Genomic DNA, 24,328 nt, shown 5'->3' with positions numbered 1-24,328 from the left:
CTAAGTTTTAAAATCAATATAACAACAATAATAATCATCAAAGCTGTATGTAGCTTTCTTTTTTCTTCTAGATAATTTACAGACTAAACATTGCTTAAGCAAAAGTGTAGTTAATGAAATGAGCTTAAAATTTAATCGAAATTGGTGTAGCTTATTTTAATTGTGACGTAATTATTGAAAATTTGAACAATCTTGTGCTTTTAATCGTTATTAAAATTAAAATTCCCGCTCAAATGCTTTATATGAAAGCTTACAGTTAAAACAAATTTTTACCTTAAAACAAAACAAGTTAAATTATGGTGCTAAGTTTGAATTTTTGGCAAAGTTTAAATTCTAGTTAAATTTAAAAATCAAAGAACAACACAAATAAATAAGAATAAGGTTAATAATAATAAGTGGGCTTAAGTTAAGATGCATTTTAATCAAGCTAAATTTTATTGTGACTTGAACACACATTTTATTGTGACTTTTATTGTGAATCCAAAAACACAATCGAAAATACTTAAAAACAAGAAACGATGATCCAAACGAAACACTTTGCAACTGCCGAACAAAAAACAAATGTCCCCTCAAGAATAAATGCTTAGTTGAAAATGTGGTATATAAAGCGACAATCAAATCGGAAAACGAAACAAAAAACTATTTAGGCTCAACGGGTGGAATTTTTAAAAAAAGATGGTACAACCATATTAGTGACTTTGAAAACTATAAACAGAACGGAACAGAATTATCGAAATATATATGGAAGCTTAAAAATAAGAACATTGAATACAAAATAGATTGGGAAATTATCCACCACATTGGCAAAGCAAAAAACTCACAAAGCATTTGCAGTACATGCATATTAGAAAAGGTCGCGATCGCTAAAGCAGACAGAAGGGATAATCTAAACAAACGATACGAACTCTTTTATTTCTGCCCGCACTTCCGAAAACTCCACTTCAAAACTTAAATTACTCGTAATACAGGTTTTATGCATGCTTTTTAATTTTTGTAACTATAATTTTCTTAAAGTAATTTTTTTTTTTTTTTCTAAATTATCCAAGCAAAATTTTCAAATTTTGGTAACTATTACAAGCACAAAACTACTTAAATTTACAATATTCAAGTCACAATAAAATTTAGCTTGATTAAAATGCATCTTAACTTAAGCCCACTTATTATTATTAACCTTATTCTTATTTATTTGTGTTGTTCTTTGATTTTTAAATTTAACTAGAATTTAAACTTTGCCAAAAATTCAAACTTAGCACCATAATTTAAGTTGTTTTGTTTTAAGGTAAAAATTTGTTTTAACTGTAAGCTTTCATATAAAGCATTTGAGCGGGAATTTTAATTTTAATAACGATTAAAAGCACAAGATTGTTCAAATTTTCAATAATTACGTCACGATTAAAATAAGCTACACCAATTTCGATTAAATTTTAAGCTCATTTCATTAACTACACTTTTGCTTAAGCAATGTTTAGTCTGTAAATTATCTAGAAGAAAAAAGAAAGCTACATACAGCTTTGATGATTATTATTGTTGTTATATTGATTTTAAAACTTAGCTAAAAATTTAAACTTCTACTAAAACTCAGTCTTAATATTAAAATTTGATTTGTTTAGTTTCTTAAGTAAAAAAATTTTCAGTAATAATTTGTTTTTATTTTAATTTAATTGTTTAAATGCTATTTTCCATGACTGTCACATACCTTTTTTTAGATTTATTTAAGCACTGACGAGGTCTTTGACCGAAACTTAGTTTGCAAAATAAATTTTTGAAAGAATAAATATATTACTTCTCCTCCAGCAGTTGAGATCTCTCTATTTGTTTTCTTAAAACCAAAACATATAATACTAAAAATATTTAATATAAATTCAAACTTACATAAGTTTAGAAAAAAGCAACTAAAACAAAACATATTTTTTTGGTCATAACTTTTAACCTGATGGTAAATTACTTTTAAAATTAAGCTCTTACATTACTGACGACATAAGAAAATATACATGCAGCTCTTTAAGATATAAAAGGTTTTCCTAAATACTCACACGTCTTAAAATTCATATTGACAATCGATAAAGCACAAACCGTAAAAGAGTTATTTACAGTGGTAGTAGCAACTGGTGAAAAGCAAAAAACTATCTAAACCATTTTAAAAATCAACAAGAGTTAGAAAACAGTCAAGTCAAAACTTTAATTTCCAAATTGAATTTTCTTGAATCAGGATTTAAATTTTTCACGTGTGAACTAAACTAATTACAGGGTTGCGATGTAAAGTATTGTAAACATCTGACTTTCCAATTATTTGACCGATTTAGCCTGACTTTGATCTTCCATTTAGGTAGGCATTTTAAGAACTTACTTCCAATAAAAAATGCATTTTGAATACACATATTTTGATAAGTACGCATTTTGAGTAAACATATTTTGACAAAAACACATTTATATTACAGACTCTTATTAAATACGCATTTTAGTACGCACTTTTTATTTAGTACTAGTTTTGAACCAAAATAAAAACTTTCTGTCAGGTTTCTTTTATATTTAGACGAGTAATTCTAAGCTAAAAACTTTTTATTGATAAGGTGCTGTGTTCAGAATGTGTACTTCAGCGGAAGATAATTGTAATAAGTACTTATTGGAATGTAAAAGTAAATAATATAAACTTAGTTATTATTTTTTGCACTGAACTAGGTATACTTTTTTCTCACTGCTAGATATATTTACTTATTTGTAAACAATCTCTTAAAGTCACAAATGTTAAGTAAAATACTCGCAAGGAAACTGTTATTAAAATACTTAAACTAGACCATAATAAATTCTGCAAAACGAAAAACGCTAATTAAAACTTTTTTTAAAGTTATATCATGATGTATACTAAAAAAATTATCCTGGATCTTACAAAAAATATTAAATTAAGCATTAAAAAAAAAAAGAAAAAAAAAGAACATGTCATGAAATTGTAACTATAATTTATATACAAACGCAAGGCTCTCTTTAAAAACTTCTAAGAAATATAAATTTTAAACTACAGAGAAGTCTATGAAATCATCATAATACAACTAATCTTTAAAATAAATCAATGAATTACATAATCAGATTTTACTTATTTTTGAAATTTGAATAACTCTAAAAAAATTATGAAGAAGTAAACCATAAACTTATTACATAAAATACTAAACTAAAAGCTAATTTATAAAGAACTTAATAAATTACTTGAACAAAAAACAGTTTGACTTTTAAATTCTGCAAAACAAACTTTTGTGTATATATCACAGTTTCACTATGGAACTGTCCTTGCCATAGATCATCAAAACTAAAAAGCATACAAAAACTGCTTGTTCAAATAGGGTAATTGTACAACAAGTTTCTAGAAATATTTTGCAATTTTAGTCCTACTTTATAAAAGATTTTTTTTAATTTTTACTATTTGAACGTTGTGAAATATAACGAATTTTCTAAATTTCCAGAAATTTTGTAGATTTGAACTGACAAAATCTGACATTTTACCCAAAAAAACTAACTTTTGGCCATTTTGACCTAAAAAACTGACTTAGTCTGACTTGGCCTGACCCGTGGCAACCATGTAATAGTTGTTTTAGATTTTTTAAACTTATTTTGTATATAGCTACAAAAACAGGTTTATAAGTTGATTTTAGTACAGTAGATAGGCTAAATCCAAGGACTTAGATATATTTTACAGTAAGTAAGATTTTTTTTAGTTTTAAACATAGTCATTAATTACACTTGAGCTTATAACAAGAATATGTAAAAATCAAGCTACATTATTTAGCAGGTCGCAGAATAAATCCTGGAGCAATAAATTTCAAGAATTGTACCAAAATAACAATTCAGAAAAGTTTTGAGAAGCACAGTATGTTTTAACAAAACCAAAACAGTATAAAAACATACAATAACTTAGCTTAAAAACAATATTGGATATTTTTTTTAACATCGTAATAAACTAGGTGAGTCTAAATGCGTTTAGCATTCTATTTAATATATCAGTAATAAAAAAAAGTCAATTTAGTACTTTTCTGGCGTTAAAACTTTGCATTTGTCTAACAATTTTATTTTAACATATATTACAAGCATACTACCACTGGCAATAAAAACAGTATAACTGTGATTCAAACGTTTAGTTGACTGTCGTTTTTTGACCATCATTTATAATGATAAGGAAAAATTCATCAACAGAAAAATTTTAAAGCATTCAAAATCTTCAAATTAATTAAACATAAACATTATAGAATATCCAAAACTCTCTGGTAAACCAGTTTTGTAGTAAATTTATCGCTTATCTTTAAAATCACATATGCTATACTAATCAAAAACTTAATAAAAATAATGGCTAACTATTATAAATTAAAATTTTTGTTTAAATCTTAAACACAAATACTTATTTACATGTTTAAGTTATTGTAACTATAACACTATAAAACTTAAAAAGTATTAATTCAAAAATTCATTAAATTAATTAAAGTTGTAAAGTGAAAAATACATTTCCGGAAAGCGGAGGATCATCTTGTTTAGCAATATTTTCATCTGTCAATGCATCTAAATGTATTTCTTCTCTTTTTGTTTCAAAAATTTTTTTAGTAATGTTTTCATTCGACTTAGCTATCTCTGCGTCTCCCTCTTTAATACAATTCTCTAAATTGTATAAAAATATTTTATTTTCTTAAGTTACATATAGATTGTTCAAGTCTTACTATGAATACATTAATAAACTTTTATTCATTAAGAAGTTTTTAATAAAAACATCGATTTTTGTAAATGAGCAATTAGAGTATAACATTGGCTAAAAGTAATTTGGTATGAAAGTATAGTGTTAAAATGCAAGTATTTAAAATTACTAGCTAAAAGTTTGGCAATACAGATCCTAACGAAACGAATTCGCTTGAATATACAATAATAACAAAATTTTTTACAGTACTTTTCTTTAATTAACTGACATATGTTTCTCTGTGTTGAAATAGTATTTTGTTTTCATTTCGCTTTTGTAGTAATTTTACTTTTATTCTTGTTAACATTATAACTGTTTTATATTACTACTAACTTATAAAACTTAAATACTACATGTAACTTGTCTACGATGTATTTAAGAATCAACATATAAGATTTCATAGCACTAATGATTAACTATTTTTTATAAATTTACTCCATTTCACAATTTGAAAGATTTACATATTATTTATCTACTTTTAGTTATTAGTGTATAATAAATATGGTTTATATTTAAGTAAATGCACATACTAGTCTTCTTAATCTTCTTTTTTCATTGCAGTACTTTTTTTTACTCGTTGAACTGTGTTAATCGTATAATACAAAAAACACATGTCAGTTGAATAAAGAAAATACTATTCATATTGTGATTATTATTTTCAAATTGTTTATAAACAGTTTTTATAAAAAAAATTAAGGGGTGATAGCTCAAAAATAACTTAAATACAAAAAATAAAATGTAGCAGAAGGTCCTATTAAAAAGTTAATGATTATAAGAAACTCTTGAAACATTCTTTTTGCCATAACTGTTAGAATTATCAGAATTTGAAATATCGGAATTTGAGTTGACAGAACTTGAATTATCATTCACCCAAAAGATAGACATATTAATAAATAAAACTTTTATTAGTTTACACTTTTTATACACTTAAGAATATTTTAAACATAGCTATTCGAAACTAAACTCACCTGTAGACTGAACAAGTTTCTTTTCATAAAAAGTACTGCATTTATTAGAAAGATGGTCGTACTTTGTTACTATAATTCTAACTGTTTATTTAAGGGTTTGATTTATTTTTCTAAATATAAATTTATTGTTATTTGAAATATGAATAACTTATGTACGTGAGTTATAAAACAGATTTGCTTGAAAAAGTTGCAAATCAATTTTCAAAAAAAAGTAGTAATGATAACGATTACGAAAAGGATAACGACAATAATAGTATAAGTGAGAACAAACTATTTTTCTCATAAAGTTTGTTCAAAGAAGAAATACAGTTTTTATTTTATCTCATCTCTTTTAAACATATTGTGACGGCAGCTAATTATATAAAACAAATAGTACAGAACGTATGCCTTCACAAAGTATGTTGTAAAAGGTAAACTAACTAGCAATATTCGCTGTAGCTATCATTTTATTAATATCAACAAATATTTGTTCTTCTGGAAAATTAAAAGTCAGCAATCTTGGATTTTTTCCAAGGTTTCCCCATATTAGAAATGTTTCAAATTCTCCTTTGAAAATCTTTCTTAAATTTCCAGTGTCTGATTCTGCACTGAAAACTGATTCCTTTCATAGAATATTATTGATACTTGTTATAACTTTAAAAACAATGCCAAGTAGAATACTATTCAGAACACAACTTTTGATCAAAATAGTAATAAATAATTCTAATTGTATGAAGTTTTGAAATAATTTTATAAATTAAAATTAAATTATGCTATTATTATTACTAAAACTAATACAAAGATTAAAAATTTTAAACTATATAAGACAAAACATTATGAAAATTTAAATTTTAAGAAATATTATCATAAACTATTAACTTTTTGAAGTAAAAACAGTTTTTGTTAACAAGGTTGTCAGATTAAGCAATGAAAAACCTGTAAAATTTTAAGAGTGGCATCATTATACCTCTGATTAATAATACTTTCCAACTGTAAAATATTCTGCTTACGAAGTTTATTAGATTCATATGGAAAGTTTTTTGAATAATTTTGGTTAACAAATCTCAATTCTTCCAAAAACTTTAAAAACATAATTAACTGTTAATCAATAAAATTCAAAGTATAATGAACCTAAGATCAATTATAAATTAGCCAAGCTTACTGAGAGCATCAGTTTAACATCAGTAAGAACTTGATTAATTTCACAGCTAGCATTTTCAAGCAACAAAGAAACGTAAGTGTTGATGGATTTTATTTCAAGAGGATCAGGGCGTTTACCACTTCTTCTAAATCTTTCAAGCTAAAATGTGTGTTCAATTATTTCTTTAAAAGGAACAAGTTTTTTCACTAATAATACTTTAGCTAACAAATTTTTTAATGAAATCACTTTGATTATCAGAAAAAAATCCTTTAGTAGACTGAAACTTGGGTTCTGTTCTTTTTAAAACTTGTCAGCAGGTTGTAACTAAAGAAAGCTTTAGTCTTCAAACGACAAACAGTTTTTTTATTTTTTACCATAAAGCTACTGTTTGCTTATATGATCAAGAACATCAAGTTGTCTAATTGCAGTGCAACGTCTAATTTCATTAGCAAGACAGATGCCAGGCTTATTTGTGTTAAGATATATAGAAAACATCAGTAAAAGTCATCAGAGCAAAAGCCATAACTTTTACGTGTAGTGAGACAAGCTAAGAATAATTAGTTTTGATCACATTACTTCGGTCATTAGACTAAAACTCTCAGAACACTTAGACTGCACTTAAACAAACTGACATTAATGATCATATCAGAAAACAGTAGTATCATGGTAAAACATGTACAAATTTTGTAATTTGAAAACTAGCTTTTTTCGAGTACGACTGACTGACGAGTTTCTATGAGAACAATACCATGGTCTCAGACTACTAAGATCAAAGTGGATCAAAGGTTTGTTGATCAAAGTGGTGTGATAAAAGTTGGTCTTATTATAAAAATTGAGCTTGTCTCATTCTCAACGCATAGGCTCTAATGATCTTTGCCGATTGTTTTTTGAATAACACTTTACTTTAACTTTTAGAAAAATCCCTTATAATGGATTTAAATAAAAAGAAAGTCATAAATTTTTTTGACCAAGAAACAAAAACATTTTTTTTTGTCTGTTTTTGAAAAACAGTTATTTTTGGTCAGCAATTTAAGAACTCCCACGAGAGATTTTTCTAAATACTGCAAGGAACATTTCCTGAAAATTTGTTTAGTGCAAAAAATGTAGGAGATAGATTTTTAATGAAACAACTTTTACAGATTTGTTTAAACATTATAAATCTGTATAAAGCAACCAGCAGCTTATTTAAAACTCAACAAAGTAAGATAGGGTTATAAAAAAGTGATTTCCCTTAAAAGGCCCCAAATCGCGTAAAACTGGAAATAGGGAATGGAATTTCTTAAAAAACCATTATTGGTAAATTTTTACAAACATATAATTTTAATGCAGCCTAAGGTTGTATTTATTAAGAATTCTGAATTAAATAAGAAAATCGCTAATAGAAGAAAAGTTATCAGACTTTTGGTATCAGCTATTATAAAAAATTTTTGCTCTATGCATTTTTTATACTTTAAGTGTGCTTGTTTTCAAACTTAAAATAAGGCTTTTGAATAGCTTTGTTTTGGTACTGGTTTTGTCTAAAAAGTTTAAACATAAGTCACTCATTTTAAAATGGTTTATTAATTAATTTCGTTTAGCTCTTCATCAGAATAAGCTTGCTAAAAACTGATAATAATATAGTGTGAATGTAGTTATAAACAGTAATTTTGAAATACCTAGCTAAAAATTGTTACGTCATAAAGCTTAATAGTCTGTTGAAAATGTTTAAATTAGAGTTGAACTATACTTAGCTGATTTAAAGTTGTTTGTAAAACAAAACTGTAAAAAAAAAACATTTAAGATAGTATAAATTTTACCTGAAACAAAATTAAATAAAAAGTACTTTACAAAAATAAGACAATAAACAACAACAACAATACTAAAAACACGCTATTTATATAGTGTTAAATTGTAAAAATCTGTTTGTTTGCAAATTTTCGGCTCACAAGTTCTAATAAAAAAAGATTCTAGAACTGAGAGATGGTAGTGTTTCTTGGTTTAGATAGAACTTAGAATCTACTATCCAGGTAGTTTTCAGCACAAACAGGGTTGTTGAGGAGGTGCTCTTGGATAGATGACTGTTCACCTATCGGCTTAACGTCGTCATTAAAATTAAATCGTTTTAGCTTTTTCGTGACATGCTGCTCTCGCCTGACGTGGAAACGTTGAGGTGTTCGACCAACGTAGTCATTTCCGCAATGACATTTAAATATGTATACTACATTACTTAAATCATGGATAGGTGTGGCATCTTTCACAATTCCGTTAAGCTGGCGGTTGGTGTTGTACACAACACGTAGCGAAACGCTGTTAACGAGCTATTAACAACGCTATTAACAAACACGAAACGCTATTAACACGAAACAAACGCTATTAATGTAACAAAATATGCATTTTGTTGTATTTTAAATGACCGCCAGGGGGCGTTAGACGATTTTATATCAAATTACACTATAAAACTTTGAAATGTTTGTGATAATGCTCATTAGGCCCTAGCTTGCGCACTACGCGCAGTTCGATATGTTGTTCGTTATTTTTGTTTTTGACTCAGTTAGCCATAAGATCGTGCAAAAAGCACACTAATTTTAAGAACTTAAGAAACTGATTGAATTTAAGAACTTTGTTATGATTGTCATTTTATAAGAACTTTATCTTTATTTGTATAACTGTATTGTAATGTGCTCGGTTAAGCCATAAGTCCGTGCGAGACGCACACGAATTTATTATAAGAACTTTTTTATTGTTTTCGTTTTATAAGATCTTGATGCTTATTTGCATTATCATATTATATTGTGCTTAATTTAGTCATCGTTGTGCATGAAGCACGACATATATTAAGACTCTGTATTATTAGTAGTATTTTTAGTAAGACCTATTTTGTGTTTAAGATTGTGTCACTCAGACACTTTAAGAACATCATTAAGACATTTCTATTTGTAGAACTTTGTGTTTATTTGTTGTGTTTTTATTCGCAGTTTTATTCAACTGATTTATTAGCTGCATTATCACTTCTAATTCTACTTCCTAATTTTCACATTAACATCACGTTTTCAATAAACTCACTTCATTAAAGAAATTATATATACTAAGTTTATTACATACTTATTAATTACTAAGTTGAACCTAATGAGTAAGGTAAATTCAGTAAAAACCTCAAGAGCTAAACGCGCTAAGCGTTTAGCACAAAAAAGGGGACTTCCCCCAACTAAAGGTGGTTCCTACCATAGGCCTTGGATGACTACAAATGGTGACTCTGTGTTTAATATGAGTTTGCAACCTTCTGATTCTACTAAGTAGAAATACTTAACTCTTTAAAACTAAGAAATTTATTCTGAAAAGTATTAATTTCTGGTGCTCCATTATGGTAAATAAATTTTTTTATCAGGCAAGCAACCTTAAAATCTTTTTAAATCTACAAATAACTTTTAGAAAAACAGGATGAAAACTTCAGGAAAAACTCATTAAAACGTTTGACTAAATTTCATTAAAATCAATTAAACAATATTCTATATAAATATAAACAAGTGATATAGCAGCAAATTTGTTGGTTGTGACAATAACTTGTATTAAAATTTTTATGAATTTTTAAGTTTTGAGGTTTTTAGACACAGTTCAAGTAAAATGTAGTTTTTCTTAAATTTCTGTTGCTTTAATTTTTTTTTCCTTACCTTCATAAGTTCAAATGTATTAAATGTAAAAAGCTTTTAAACAACAATTTCGAAACTAAATATCAATTTTAAATATTTAAAATATTTTTAAAAATCTATACTAAGAAAAACATTATCAATTTAAATTAAAATTAAGTTTTGTTAAAATTTTTTTTTAATTAAATTTATTTTTAAGAAACTATGTAAATCTTAAAGCTTTTTAATTAATATTTTAAGATTTTATGGCAATAAGTTTTATAACTTCTTGTAGTGAGAGGTTTTAAAGAGTTTTAGTTTTGAACTTTGTATGTATTTGAGCAAGTTTATTTTTGAAAAGAACGTTAAAAAAACAATGTATGAAGTCAGTTTTAAATTTTGTTGTAACAAAAAAGTTTATTAACGCTTAAAGTGCGAGTAACAATGCAGCTGATAAAAAGTTTTCAAAAAACTTTCCACTAAGATTTAAAAAAAATAGCCACACGGTTTTAAAAGTAAAACGGCTTGTGAAAATGTGTTTTAAGTGTAATATAGGTCAAATTTTACGACCATAAATGAAAAATTTTTTCAAGTTATTTTAAGAACCAAATTAAGTTCAATAGTGTGTTTTTCTTAAAAACATACATCTTTTACCTAACTAAACTTTAGCCTATTAATTTTTTAGGTCAATTTAAACAACTTTGAATTGAAAACATGTGTATAATTATTTTAAACACTAATTTAATCTGCTCTCTTAAGCCAATATATTTTTGACCTATAAAACTTAGAATGATTTAAAACAAGTTCAAACTTGGTTGCTCAAAATTGAACTTGCTCAGAAAGAACTTGCTCAAAATTGTTTCGTAAAGTTTTACTTTGAAAGATAATTTTTAAAGCTAATTGATTTTTTTTGCTTCGCGAACTGGGAAGACGTAAAAGTTTTACAGTTGACTAATCACGTATTTTAAACTCGGGTAATTAAACTTTACTTGTAGTAAATTTTTACGGAAAACATTTGCGATTTAAGAAAAAATAATTTTGTTTATTTTGCATTAAGCATGGAGATTTAAAATTATTAACTTTGCCACAGTAGGAATTTAATTGCTTTCACATATTGCTTTTATATCTTGTTTTTATTAAAATCGTTTGTTTTAAGCAAAACGTTTAAGAGGTTAAATGTATTATGTTCTAATAAAAAGACTTTAATAACTTTATTTCTTTTGACAATTAAAATTTTAGTAACAATGTTTTTGAGCAAAGCTATTAGAAATTAAAAAATTTAATACTTTTTTTTTCAAATTGACCCTAAACGACATTTGAAATATTAACAATTAACATTTTTATCGATATCACTATTAATGTTCTTTAGTTGCTTGCCTTGTCCATTTATAACAAGTACTTTTGTACTAAATTTCTTAAAGTTAATGGTTGAGCATGCAAAAAATTGTTATATACAAAAGACGCAAATACTTGCTCTTGTGCACAGCCTAACGGAAAAAATACCACATACGTCATCAGATGATTGAAAAGACGCGAAGCAATGTTTCTGACGTTCGAAGTCACTGGTAGCTATTATACACCACAGCTGATGTTACAAAGAGATCAAACCGAGTTGAAGAGAGGTATTCAATGGACAGAGGTGCTTAGCGCCTAAAACTGGTCAGATTAGAGAGACGGGCAGAAAAATCAGCAGCTGATGGCTGCCGATGGAGTGAACACTTATTAAAACTTCTGACAGACAGTATTATCTACTTTTCACTATTGTATGAGCACTTATAAGAACCATTTTTAACTTAAAAATAATACTATCTAACAATGTTGTACATTTTGATAATTAATATTCAAAAATTTTGCATTAACATTTTGTAAGAAACACTTAAAAATGTTGCAAGACCCCACCAAAAGACTTCAATTGAAGACTTTTAGGTGGGGAAATGTAACAAAATATGCATTTTGTTGTATTTTAAATGACCGCCAGGGGGCGTTAGACGATTTTATATCAAATTACACTATAAAACTTTAAAAATGTTTGTGATAATGCTCATTAGGCCCTAGCTTGCGCACTACGCGCAGTTCGATATGTTGTTCGTTATTTTTGTTTTTGGCTCAGTTAGCCATAAGATCGTGCAAAAAGCACACTAATTTTAAGAACTTAAGAAACTGATTGAATTTAAGAACTTTGTTATGATTGTCATTTTATAAGAACTTTATCTTTATTTGTATAACTGTATTGTAATGTGCTCAGTTAAGCCATAAGTCCGTGCGAGACGCACACGAATTTATTATAAGAACTTTTTTATTGTTTTCGTTTTATAAGATCTTGATGCTTATTTGCATTATCATATTATATTGTGCTTAATTTAGTCATCGTTGTGCATGAAGCACGACATATATTAAGACTCTGTATTATTAGTAGTATTTTTAGTAAGACCTATTTTGTGTTTAAGATTGTGTCACTCAGACACTTTAAGAACATCATTAAGACATTTCTATTTGTAGAACTTTGTGTTTATTTGTTGTGTTATTATTCGCAGTTTTATTCAACTGATTTATTAGCTGCATTATCACTTCTAATTCTACTTCCTAATTTTCACATTAACATCACGTTTTCAATAAACTCACTTCATTAAAGAAATTATATATACTAAGTTTATTACATACTTATTAATTACTAAGTTGAACCTAATGAGTAAGGTAAATTCAGTAAAAACCTCAAGAGCTAAACGCGCTAAGCGTTTAGCACAAAAAAGGGGACTTCCCCCAATTAAAGGTAGTTCCTACCTCAGGCCCTCTAGGACTACATTAATACGAAACAAACACGAAACGCTATTAACAACACCAACCGCCCGCTATATTACACTATATTATTATCAGTTTTTAGCAAGTTTATTCTGATGATGAGCTAAACGAAGTTGATTAATAAATCCTTTTTAAATGAGTGAATTATTTTTAAATTTTTTAGTTAAAATAAGGCAAATTAAACTAACATATTAAGTTTCGTTTCTTAACAGCTTGTAGATGTTTAGAAGATATTAAATACAATTCTTTTGTTTAATAAAAATATCTCTTCCTAACAAAATTATATAATGAATACTTAAAAATTAAACAAAATGTGCATTTTTTGCATAATTTTTATCAACACTCTATTAAAATTTCTAAAGTTAAAAAAAATTGGTATACTTGCACCATGTTTTGAGAGTGTTTTTTTCAATCTACTAAATCTAAAAACATATACAAATAGATGGTGCAAGCGTGCCAAAATTTTCCAAGTAAAAAAGAAAAATTATTTACAAGAATATCAGCTAAACTTTTTAATCAAATACTTTTCATTTTTTACAATAAAAAAGAAATTAATTTTATTAAATACATATTCAACTTATTAAACGATTCCTTGAAATAGCTTTTATAAACATTGAAAAAATTAATTAAATAAAACTATGTTAACATTGTTTTTTGTGAATTTTTTATTTAATTGTTGATTTTCGATTTTTAAATACTTATAAGTTGAACTTAGTAAAACCCTTCAAATCGCCTTGCGCCAACTGGCATAACTTTCGTTATAGATAAAATTTTAAAGTTTAGTTTGAAGCACTAAATGCGCTAGAATCATGGCTTTCTACCGACAAAAAATTCTTTTTTTTTTTTTTGTTATTTCCAGTTGCAGGCCCACTGTGCTCCCAGTATCCAAAAATAAAATGTAAACATGCAAGTTTGAAGTTTATTATAAACATCGATTTCTATTCTAATTTTACAATTACTTAAGATAAAAAATTTACTTTTTGCATAAAATGACTTCTGACCCAAGTAACTGTAGTAAAGGCTTGTTATCAATCTAAATAATTAAAATAACGTTTAACTTAAAGAACCATTGTAAAAGCGATAAATTATCAAACAAAAAAGCTGCTAAAATAAAAACTATAATTAATGAAGGGCTTCCTAATCGGTACGTTGGTTGGTTATTAGACAATGGTTTTCTTCATGTAAGGAATGATAAAGTTCACATAGTGACAAGGAATAGCTGTATTAGTGAAATTAAATTATTTTTATTACAGTAGCTTTGAAGTCTCCACTAAAAAGGTACAATCAAAAAGTATTAACAAATCTGAATAAACAAACAAATCATCACAGTTAAATTTCTTAAAACGTTGTCAGCTTCAGTAAAAAGATTAATTTTAAATAATGTTATAATCAGCATAGCTACTAATTTTTTCATTGTTATACAACAATTAGCACAAGAATACAACCATCATAGTTAGTTATTTGGTTGGATGTACAGTACACACATAACAACAAAATTGAGATGTTATTGTGTTTCTGTAGAACAATTTATCTTGAAAATTTATAACTGAGAGTACTTATACCATAAACTTTATACAATAACAAAAAAACAACAAAACTGTAGCCTTTTTTTTTGAAAAAATTCATGTTTAGTTAACATGTATAACATATTTAAATAAAAGTACACAACTATGATAATTAGCTTAAAAAGTGTTTACAACTTCATACCAAAAGAAAATATAAAATTTCTAGAAATTTTCTAAAACTTAAGAATTTTTAAGAACTTTTAAATAATATTAAGGTATATTCAAGATAATTTTATCTACTATTTTACCATTGACAATGTTTTAGTAATTGTTAGACAATAATATTTAGGATTAAAAGATAATGTGACCTCTTCAAAGCTATTTTTAGACAGTTGTCTATGTTTTTAAATCTTAAATATAAAATAAAAATTATGTACACAAACATATAAAAATTTGATAAAATTAAACATCTTTAAACAGTATAATGACTAGTATACTGATTTTCAATACTCTTTCCATTTAATGCTATAAAAATATTTATAATATTTATATTCTCTATCCACTTGTAATATTAAATAAAGGAGGTCAAATACTAGAGATAAATACTGACCAGACAAAATACTAATAGTTAAAAGATTTCCAGGGTTCAAAAAACTTACAACAAGTCATTAGTACAAAACTTTAATAAATTGAACTAACCTCCCATTTAGTTTTTTCTTCATTAAACTTAGATACTTTGTGGTCGTCAATTTTTGAAACTAAACTCCTTGTTTCAACATACTCTTTTTGCTTTAAATATTTTAAAGCTTCGGATAATTCTTTTGCTTGTTTTCTTTTTTCCTACAAAACAAATACAAATTTCAATTATTCTTAAGAATATGTTAAGCTACTTTTTATATATAATAAATTTCTTTAAAGATTATGAAAAAACAACTAAATAAAATACTATGAAAACTCTTGGGACATTTTTATCTGTTTAAAGTTATGCTATAAGTAACCTATACAAGTTTAATTTTAAAGTCATAAGACTTATTTTTATAGTTATAAACTATGATGTTAATCTTAGTTATTTTAGATTTAAGAATTTAATTTGTACAAACTTAACATTAAAATTAACATAATTGAACGACATAAGTTAGAATACTGTATGAATTAGAGTGCTGAATATTAAAAGCCATATTATCAAAAGTTTATTCAACGAATGTTACTTAGTTGACACTGTTTCACTTTAAAGGATATTCAGAGCTTAAGTAACAATTAAATTAAATAAAGCACAAATATATATATATATATAGTACGATCAAGTAATGAGAAAGTAATTAGTAATATTACTAAAAGTTATTTTTTGAAGAACATTTCACAATACCTATAAAAAACTAAATAAAAACAGTCGTCAAAATTAAATATTATTAACAAAAAAAATAATTAATGAGAAATGAAATATAAATAATAATAATCACAAATAAAACTTAGGGTGGTGTAATATACATCGAATGGATAGATATATTATGTAACATAGAAAAGATTAAAACTTTAAACATGAAAATTATAAAATTCATAAACAACCAAACTACAAATTAGTTGTTTACATTAATGTAAGCAATTTATTTAAAAAACTGTGTGTATAATATTACAAATTTATATTTTTAATAAATTTGTCCTTATGTTTGTAGTGTTCATTTACTGATTAATAAGATTACTAAAACAGCTGTATATGTAAAGGATAAAGTTTGTTATAGTATAATAAATTTGTAAAAAAAATATCACTGAAAATATAATTGGAATTGATTTTTAATTGACAAATGTCAAAGTTCTAGATACAAAAGCAAAGATTAATATTTATAAAACAAAAAACAAAAAGTTTTCGAATTGTTTACTGCAGCTTCAACGCGTTTAGCATATCATCAGAACAATAATAAAGTTAATTGGATTTTTTTTTAATTAACAAAATACACAATATGACGTGTCAAATAAATTTGAATAAATTTAGGTAGCTTAGGTACAAGCAACCTAATTTACCGAGCTAAAATAAAAACAAATAAAATAACGAAATTTTACGTGGGTTCAACTAGTATAACATTCGAAAATAGATTCTAAACGGTGACCATAAGGTAAGTATTAACAATAAATTAAAAAGACTTAGAACTGAACTATCAAATTACATATGGGAACTTAAAGACGCAACAAAGACTATAACTTAAAATGCGAAAAACTCTGTAGAATTAAAGAAAACCAAAATATAACAAGATATGTAATTTACGTAGCTTAGAAAAAGTTATTGAAAAAACTAAAAACAAATCATCGATAAACAAAAGAAAAGAAAGACGGCAACCCTGCCTTCATAACGAAAACATGTACTTAAAAAAAAGATAAAAAGCAACAAAACAAAACTAAAAATAATTATAAACAACACAAAATATAAATAAACTAGTACAGAAGCTGTTTTTAAAATGAGCTACCTATATTTAATTATATTTATTTGATACGTCATAATGTGTATTTTTGTTACTGTTTAAAAATTCGCAAATAAAGTTTATATTTGTTCTGATGCTGTGCTAAACGCATTGAAACTGCTGTAAACAATTCGAAAAGTAGTCGTTTATTTGTATTATAAATAACTAAAACTATATATAGATTTAGAAGTTTTTATGTTTTAAGAAACATCAGCAATTATAAATTTTCTATGAAGTTCAAGAATTTCAATTTTTATACAAACAAAAATATTATCAATCAAGAAGATTTAAAACTTAGATTATAGTTGTAATTATTTTTCACTGGTTTATTTAGTTATTAAAAATTATTTTTATTATTGAAATTTGTTTATAAATTGAAGTATAAAAAGTTCTAAACTTATATACATATAAGAAGACAAATCATAATGATTTTATTTAACAGGTTCTTAGAACATAACAATGTTTCACTCTAGATTCTCTAGAGATTGTCATTTGTTAATTAAATTTAAATAAACTATTTGAAAAAATAAACAGAAAATATTGTAAATCAAAAATAATACAAAAATCAAAAAATCATTAATGTTCTGTGTTAAAACAATTCAAAATTACTTAAATTGGTTTGTATTGAAAACCTTTAGTTTTATAAACTAATAAACTGAATATTAACTATTAATACTATAATATTTTAAAATATAGTTTACTGCAAAAGTTACAGTTATTCAGTTTCACTGCTTAACAGATTATTAAATATGTAATTTTGAATACAATAATAGATTATATAAAAAAAAATAAAAACTACGCAAAAATTGGTAAAAATGTAGTTAAATTTCAAAAAACACATGTTTTACAAATTTGGTAATTAGTTTATAATACAAAAATAAAAACTTATAAATGAAGTTGACTTAGAATTTAAAGAATTATATTAAAAAAAACTAAATTTATCATATATTATTTCCGAAATGAATTTGTAACAGTTATAATTGCATTATTTATTATGCAGAATAAAATGGTTTTAAATTAAAAAGACTTTTCTGAAAAATCAAGGTGGTATTTTAAACATAAATACTTGACTTTGGTTAAAATTAAGGTAAAGACAATTAGAAATACAGTGTAAGTTATTACTAAAAAAATCACTAAAAATATATGTATATACAGTAAATTTCCACCTTGATATCCCTTTCCTAGGTACGAACTGCTGGTATGGTGTGCAGTTTTTAGCCAAAACATGCTAGGTTCAAAATACAATTTTTATTAATTTCATTTCAACAAATACTAATTTTATTTGGTTCAGTTTCAAGTATCCTGTAAATTTTGCCTAAGACATTTTTGTTTTTTGATCATCATCTAATATTGCAGAAGATCTTGTTTGAATTTTAAAATTTATTTAGAAGGTCAGATTTACATTTTTTGGGGGCGAGATTACACAAAGTTTTGTAAACATTGGCCAGCTGGTCTTACTCCATATTTTCACTCTACTGACCTGATCCGGTTGACCGGCCATACATTGCCCAACCCCTAGTTTAAAGCTTTTTTAGGAGGCTATGGAGTAGTTAAATATTTTTTATTCTTGGTAAGCCTATTAATTCTCTTTATAATCATAACTGCAAAGTATATTTTAATAATTTATAAGGGGTTTGTTTTGTTGTTTATTTATCTAACTCCAGATTTTGACACAATATGGTTTATATTCATTGTAAGTCAAGTTTGAAGTTGTGTCTAGAAAATTGCATTTAGTTGTGTCAATCTCAATAGTTATTTTTAATAAAACTTTGTTAAATAGTTTATTTTTTTCATTTTTGTTTTTTTCTAGAATTTGATTGCTTTTTTGCTATATGATGACAAGCTATATAAGACAATTTAGTTTGCATTAAGTACAATTTTAAGAGGGAACCGCTCAATTTCAACCCGCGCACAATTCCCACCCAATTGAATCTGAAAGCCGCTTACTGACCAAGGGTAAGGGTTAGAGGTACAAGTTATTGTAAAAACTAAAAAGTACATATAAAAAAATAAATAAAAGGGAAAAAATGGTTGAAAATTGTGAGTATACCAGATTTATATTAACTTGATTTAAAAGTTTCCAATTCTTATCTTTTATATACATTAAGTAAAAATTGTAAATAAGGCGCAAACTTTTTTTTTTGCAAAAGTCACCCATAAAAGTTCAACTTGACAACTTTAATAATACTAAAAAATTTTTAAAGCTAAACTAAATACCTTAAAGTACAAGTGAAGTTCAAGGTGCAAAGCACATTGGACTTATACTTATACTATTATATTACTTCATCTAGATTTTCATATAAGTTCTAAAATTCAGCATTCAGTTTTTATAAAGCTTAATTTGGTTTTATTATTCAATAGTAACTATTAAATACAATAATAATAGCCATACTTCAGCACATTTTTAATTTCTTATTTTAATTTGTATTACCTCAATATATTAGGTATAAGACATAAAGCTACATATCTGAAAAATTGTATAGTCTTAATTTGTTTTAACCCATAAGTTAAAATTCTTGTTTTTTTTTTTCATATGTTCTATATTTATATATACTTCATAGTATATATAGTTCGTATATACTATATTTTAGTATATTTTCCGTTTATATAAGCTTTTAAATTTTAAGTGTTAATTTTGTCCTGGACAAGCAATAAAAGGTATCCGTGGTGTGCAACTTGATAATAGTAAGGTTCTTCATACACCAGGTTGTAGGACTAATGTTTTGAGCGTACTTTTTGTCGTTCAATTAACTATACTGTTAGATACACACTAATTTAAGTAACTTTGTTTTGTTTAAGAAACAATATTAATTATTTTTGGCTTTATATGTTTTTTTTACTATATCTTTCACTTGTTTGTTTAAAAAAATTTTTACATTTAACAAATTCAATAGTAAACCTAGAGTGAAAATATAGTTTTTAAGAATATGTTTAAAAAAATTTTTAAGCAAAGCAATTTCAAATAAAACATTAACACAGTATTCTAACTATCTGTATCAACAAAATGCTGCTAACACTATACTGAATTATACCTACAGTAAAGATTTTTAGTTAAAGTAACAAGTAATTAATTATTGTATCATTGGCAATTATTGTTTTAGGTTAGATTAGAAATAGGATTGTAAAAATTTGTTTTACTCAAAAAATATAGAAGTATTTTTTATTGACGCAAATTTAATATTATATGTCTTACTTCTCTTTCAAGTCTTTCTTTTTCAGCTTGTAATTCTAATTCTTGATTTTCTTCATCTAGTTTAGGAGTTTTCAAACCATCTGATTTTTGAGATTTCTGAAACAAAAACATATTACTAGTTTAAAGAAAAAATACAGTAATAGTTTTATAGTTTGTGCAATAAGGTGTACTTTTTTTAATAGACTGTATTGCTCTTATAATACTTTATACTTTGTGCAAAAACTTTACCTTAGTAAGTACTTAAAGTAGGCAAATATTATGAATATAAAAAAACTGAGACATAAACTGGTACTTTTAAAAACAATTAAAATGTTCAACCAGTTGCTGCTAAAGTATAAGCAATGAAAAAATTTAAGAAAAAAATACTGACTCATATTTTGAGACATAATTTTAATTTTTTTAATCTGAATCCTAAAATTAAAGCTATCTTAATTTTTTTAGAAAAGTGTCTAACTTTTACAATTTGTGAGTTTAAACACAACAATACAACCACATAAAATAAAACTACAATGTATAATAACATCAAAAAAAAAATTTAAATGTTAATGCTGTTTTTGTAAACTGTACCACTAACAAAGTATACAAACTATATTTTAGTTTAATAAAAATAGTGTAAATTCAAGCTAAAAAAACTAGAACATAAGGCACTAAACAATAAATTGTAACTTAGTAATAAAACCTTCAAAATAAACATATTTTATGCTACTTTAAACATAATTTTAGCTAACTTTTTTTGTTTTACTTTTTTTTACATCCATTCTTTTACCTTCTTTCATATTTTTACTTTTATGACTAGTTAAGCTATTCGGTGCCTTTAAAAATATTAAATTTAAAAAGCAAACACTAAGTCTAATCTAATGTATACTAAAAACTTTTATCTTGAAGATCTTCAATAATGATACTTTTGCATTGTGTTAAAAATATTTTTTTTGGAATTGGTTCTTATTCTTAAAAAAAAATGTTTTGCAAACAAAAATCAAAGTTAACAAAGTTTTAAGAAGATACTTAGATAATAAACACAACTCAATAAACACTTTAAAGAAAATCAATAAAAAATTTAAAAATTTATTTTACCAGGAATTCAAATAAAAATATAAACTAAATAAACACATTTTGTTTATTGATTTATATTAGGTAGAAATATTTGAATTTTAGAAAAATATGGTTATCTTTTAAATTAAACTTGTGTCATACTATGAGTTTATCTACTAAAACTACAAATGCTAAAATGACTTATTTTTCATTCTATTATTTCTTTTTTAAACTCAACTAAAATTTAAATAACTTTTAATTAGAAATAAAAATGGCTAGCTTATCTTACTACTGCAACAAAAGACATTAAAATAAAATTTCAATTTTCAATTGTTAAGTTAATGAATAACATCTTAACTAAGATTAAACATAAACAAAATTTAACACTTTCAAAAAACTAATGTATAAAAAAGCAATTAATCTTTGCTAGTAAAACAAAACTTTAAACAACAATAAAACATATATGTTACCTGTAAACAAATGACATACAATTTCTTTATTAAAATCTAAATGCAAAAAAAGTATATTGAAATAATAGAGTTGACTTTTAAACCCACACACTTAAGTCAGCAATTTTATTGAATTTAACAACCTGGTTGCAAATATACTGTAAACTTCGTACTAATTGATAACAGCACTTAATAACAACATATTAATTACTTGTATTAATCATAAAATATATACTATCAGACTGACAAGTTGAGCATAAAAATAGAAAGAATAAAACTTAGATACCTCAAAAGTTGGTCTTAGGACTTCCAATATAAAAATTTAACTTTTTTAAATTTTTTATATGTAAAAAATTTTTTAAGTGAAAAAATAAATAAAAACTAGCACTGTTAACATAATAAGTATACTGTATAAAGTTATAAACTTACAAAAGATTCACTATATAGTTCAGTAAATTAATATTTAAAAACAAAGAGATTAGTTGCCGTTGTATTGTGCATATTGTAAAAAAATATAATAATTTGGTTTTGCTAACTATATTTAGTATTTTAAATAAAGCATTTCCATCAATGTATCTCTAAGTTTAGTCAAACTAAAGTTTTATTCAAGTCATTATAACTATTCTTTGCTTGTTTGTATAAACCTATACAGTATAATAATAATATAAAAAAATTTAAAAGTAGTTTAATACTATTTATTTAAAATAAATAAAATTACTTTAAGCATTAAAACTCACTGGCATTTTTAATATTTCTTCTAGTCAAAGATAACCTTTATGGTGTACCTTTCACTAGGCAACAAAAAATATATTAGTTCAAGTTTGGTAATTTCCCTAACATGTTTGATAAAACAAATGATAACTAAGAAATATATTAAACAAAGAGCATTTGGTTTGGTATAATATTCACATAATATTCAAAAACTACTGGTTTAATAAACATCTTAAAACTTTTTTTAACAACTAAATATATAGATTAGAAGTTTTTTTTTTTCTTTAGCGAGTTGAAAGATTATGTGATAAAATCACAACTCAATTACTCAAGCCTGGTACTTTTTAATGAAGAAAAAAAGTTTGTATTACATATAAATAATATTTATTGCTTGTAACTCAATTCTATATTTTTACAAGAATTGTTAGTGTGAAAAAATGTGGTATATAGGCTCTAAAATACTTCAAAAAGTAGGCGAACCATTATAGTACAAGTTAATCAAAAAAATCAAAGAATCTTCTAACATAGTGAAACTTCTAGCATAGAGAAACGTAGAGAAACATATTAAGTCCTGGACATGACGTTAAACTGTTCTGGTGCATAACTCGATAAGCGAAAGGTTTTTTTTCGTGCACCAGGTCCTTGGATTAAACTTTTTGAGTGTTTTTTGTCGTTTAATAAACAATATACCATTATAAAAAATTTATCAGTGCCCTAACAGGGACTTTATTTTTATTTAACAGCTATTTTACGGTGAACAACGATTCATTTATTGATAATCTAAATTCCAACTATTCATGCTCCAATAGTTCAAACGTCAACAATTAAAATTCAAACAAGTTAAAATAATACAATTAAAGTTCTGACAATTCACAATACTACAATTAAACTTTAAAATTTGAAATCCCTTCAATTTTAATTATTAGTTTCTAATTTTCGACAATTCAAATTAAGACTTTTTAAGTTCTGTCAATCTAATTTTGAGTTTGACATTTATTTTTTTCCTGATCACTTATTGAAACAAAATTGCGTTCAAGTAAAAATAAATAAAAGAAAATTTATGTAAAATGAAACTTAATAACATTAAAAGTCTTTTAAAATGAAAATTTAATTTTCGCTAGGATTTTATCAAGTTTTTTTTAATTGAGAAACAAAAAAATATTTAACAAAACAACTTTTTTTAACGTTTAAATTCCAAATACTTTAAATGAATTATCTTAATTTAGACAAGTGTAATATACTTAAAAGCATTTCAACTGTTTATTTTGATCAAACAAAAACATTTCTTTTAAATAAAATTTTAAAAGAAAAGCTTTTTTGTATATCCCTATTTTTTAAGATTTGTAAATCTCCGACATTTTTTATCTATTAAGATAGAATAGAAAAGCTTAAAATCAGCACTTCAACTAAATAATGCTATCAATGGTCCATTTCAATTAACTGTGTGTCAAATTTAAAAGTTAACCTTTCAAACTCATAAAAAAGAATTAGTAAAAATAAAAATATAAAAGTTTGAGACTAAGCTAATTTTTTTTTTTTATTTCAACAAAAGTTTTATAAGTATATGTTTGATAGAATTAAAATTTAGCTACTATTAAATTAAAATACAAAAGGTCGGTAATATTAAAGTATAACGTTTTTATTAAAGCTTTTATTTAAAAAACAGCTACAAGATTACTAATGAAAAATTAAAGTCTCACTTATAAATGTAAAATAATTATAATAAAATTTTTCAAAAATTTTTAAACAAAAAACTAGGAATTATTAAAATATTTGAATGTTAGC

At 25.0% G+C, this 24,328-nt stretch overlaps 1 protein-coding gene across 2 annotated transcripts in view; it reads right to left on the bottom strand.

Annotated features, from left to right (window-relative positions):
* LOC145829223 (dynein axonemal intermediate chain 7 homolog) overlaps positions 1–22,593 on the bottom strand; it is a 35,780-nt gene extending 13,187 nt beyond the window's left edge. Inside the window, exons 1-8 of one of the 2 annotated variants that reach the window (XM_082936965.1) lie at positions 22,570–22,593; positions 20,352–20,447; positions 15,405–15,545; positions 6,821–6,958; positions 6,595–6,738; positions 6,100–6,280; positions 5,680–5,760; positions 4,487–4,638 (exon numbers count right to left, since the gene is read on the bottom strand). In XM_082936965.1, coding sequence (XP_082793091.1) covers positions 4,487–4,638; positions 5,680–5,760; positions 6,100–6,280; positions 6,595–6,738; positions 6,821–6,958; positions 15,405–15,545; positions 20,352–20,447; positions 22,570–22,575 — 939 coding nt within the window. In that variant the 5' untranslated portion in view covers positions 22,576–22,593. Of the gene's footprint in view, positions 1–4,486; positions 4,639–5,679; positions 5,761–6,099; positions 6,281–6,594; positions 6,739–6,820; positions 6,959–15,404; positions 15,546–20,351; positions 20,448–21,079; positions 21,159–22,569 lie in introns of those variants that run through there. The other variant, XM_082936964.1, reaches the window with a different exon arrangement.
* Between the last annotated feature and the right edge of the window lie 1,735 nt (positions 22,594–24,328).

Source organism: Thalia democratica, chromosome 2 (genome assembly GCF_965202585.1).
Source record: "Thalia democratica chromosome 2, ktThaDemo2.hap1.1, whole genome shotgun sequence".
NCBI classification, from domain to species: Eukaryota; Metazoa; Chordata; class Thaliacea; order Salpida; family Salpidae; genus Thalia; species Thalia democratica.
The sequence above is the reverse complement of the archived record's forward strand: the minus strand, read 5'-3'. Positions and strand labels throughout refer to the sequence as shown.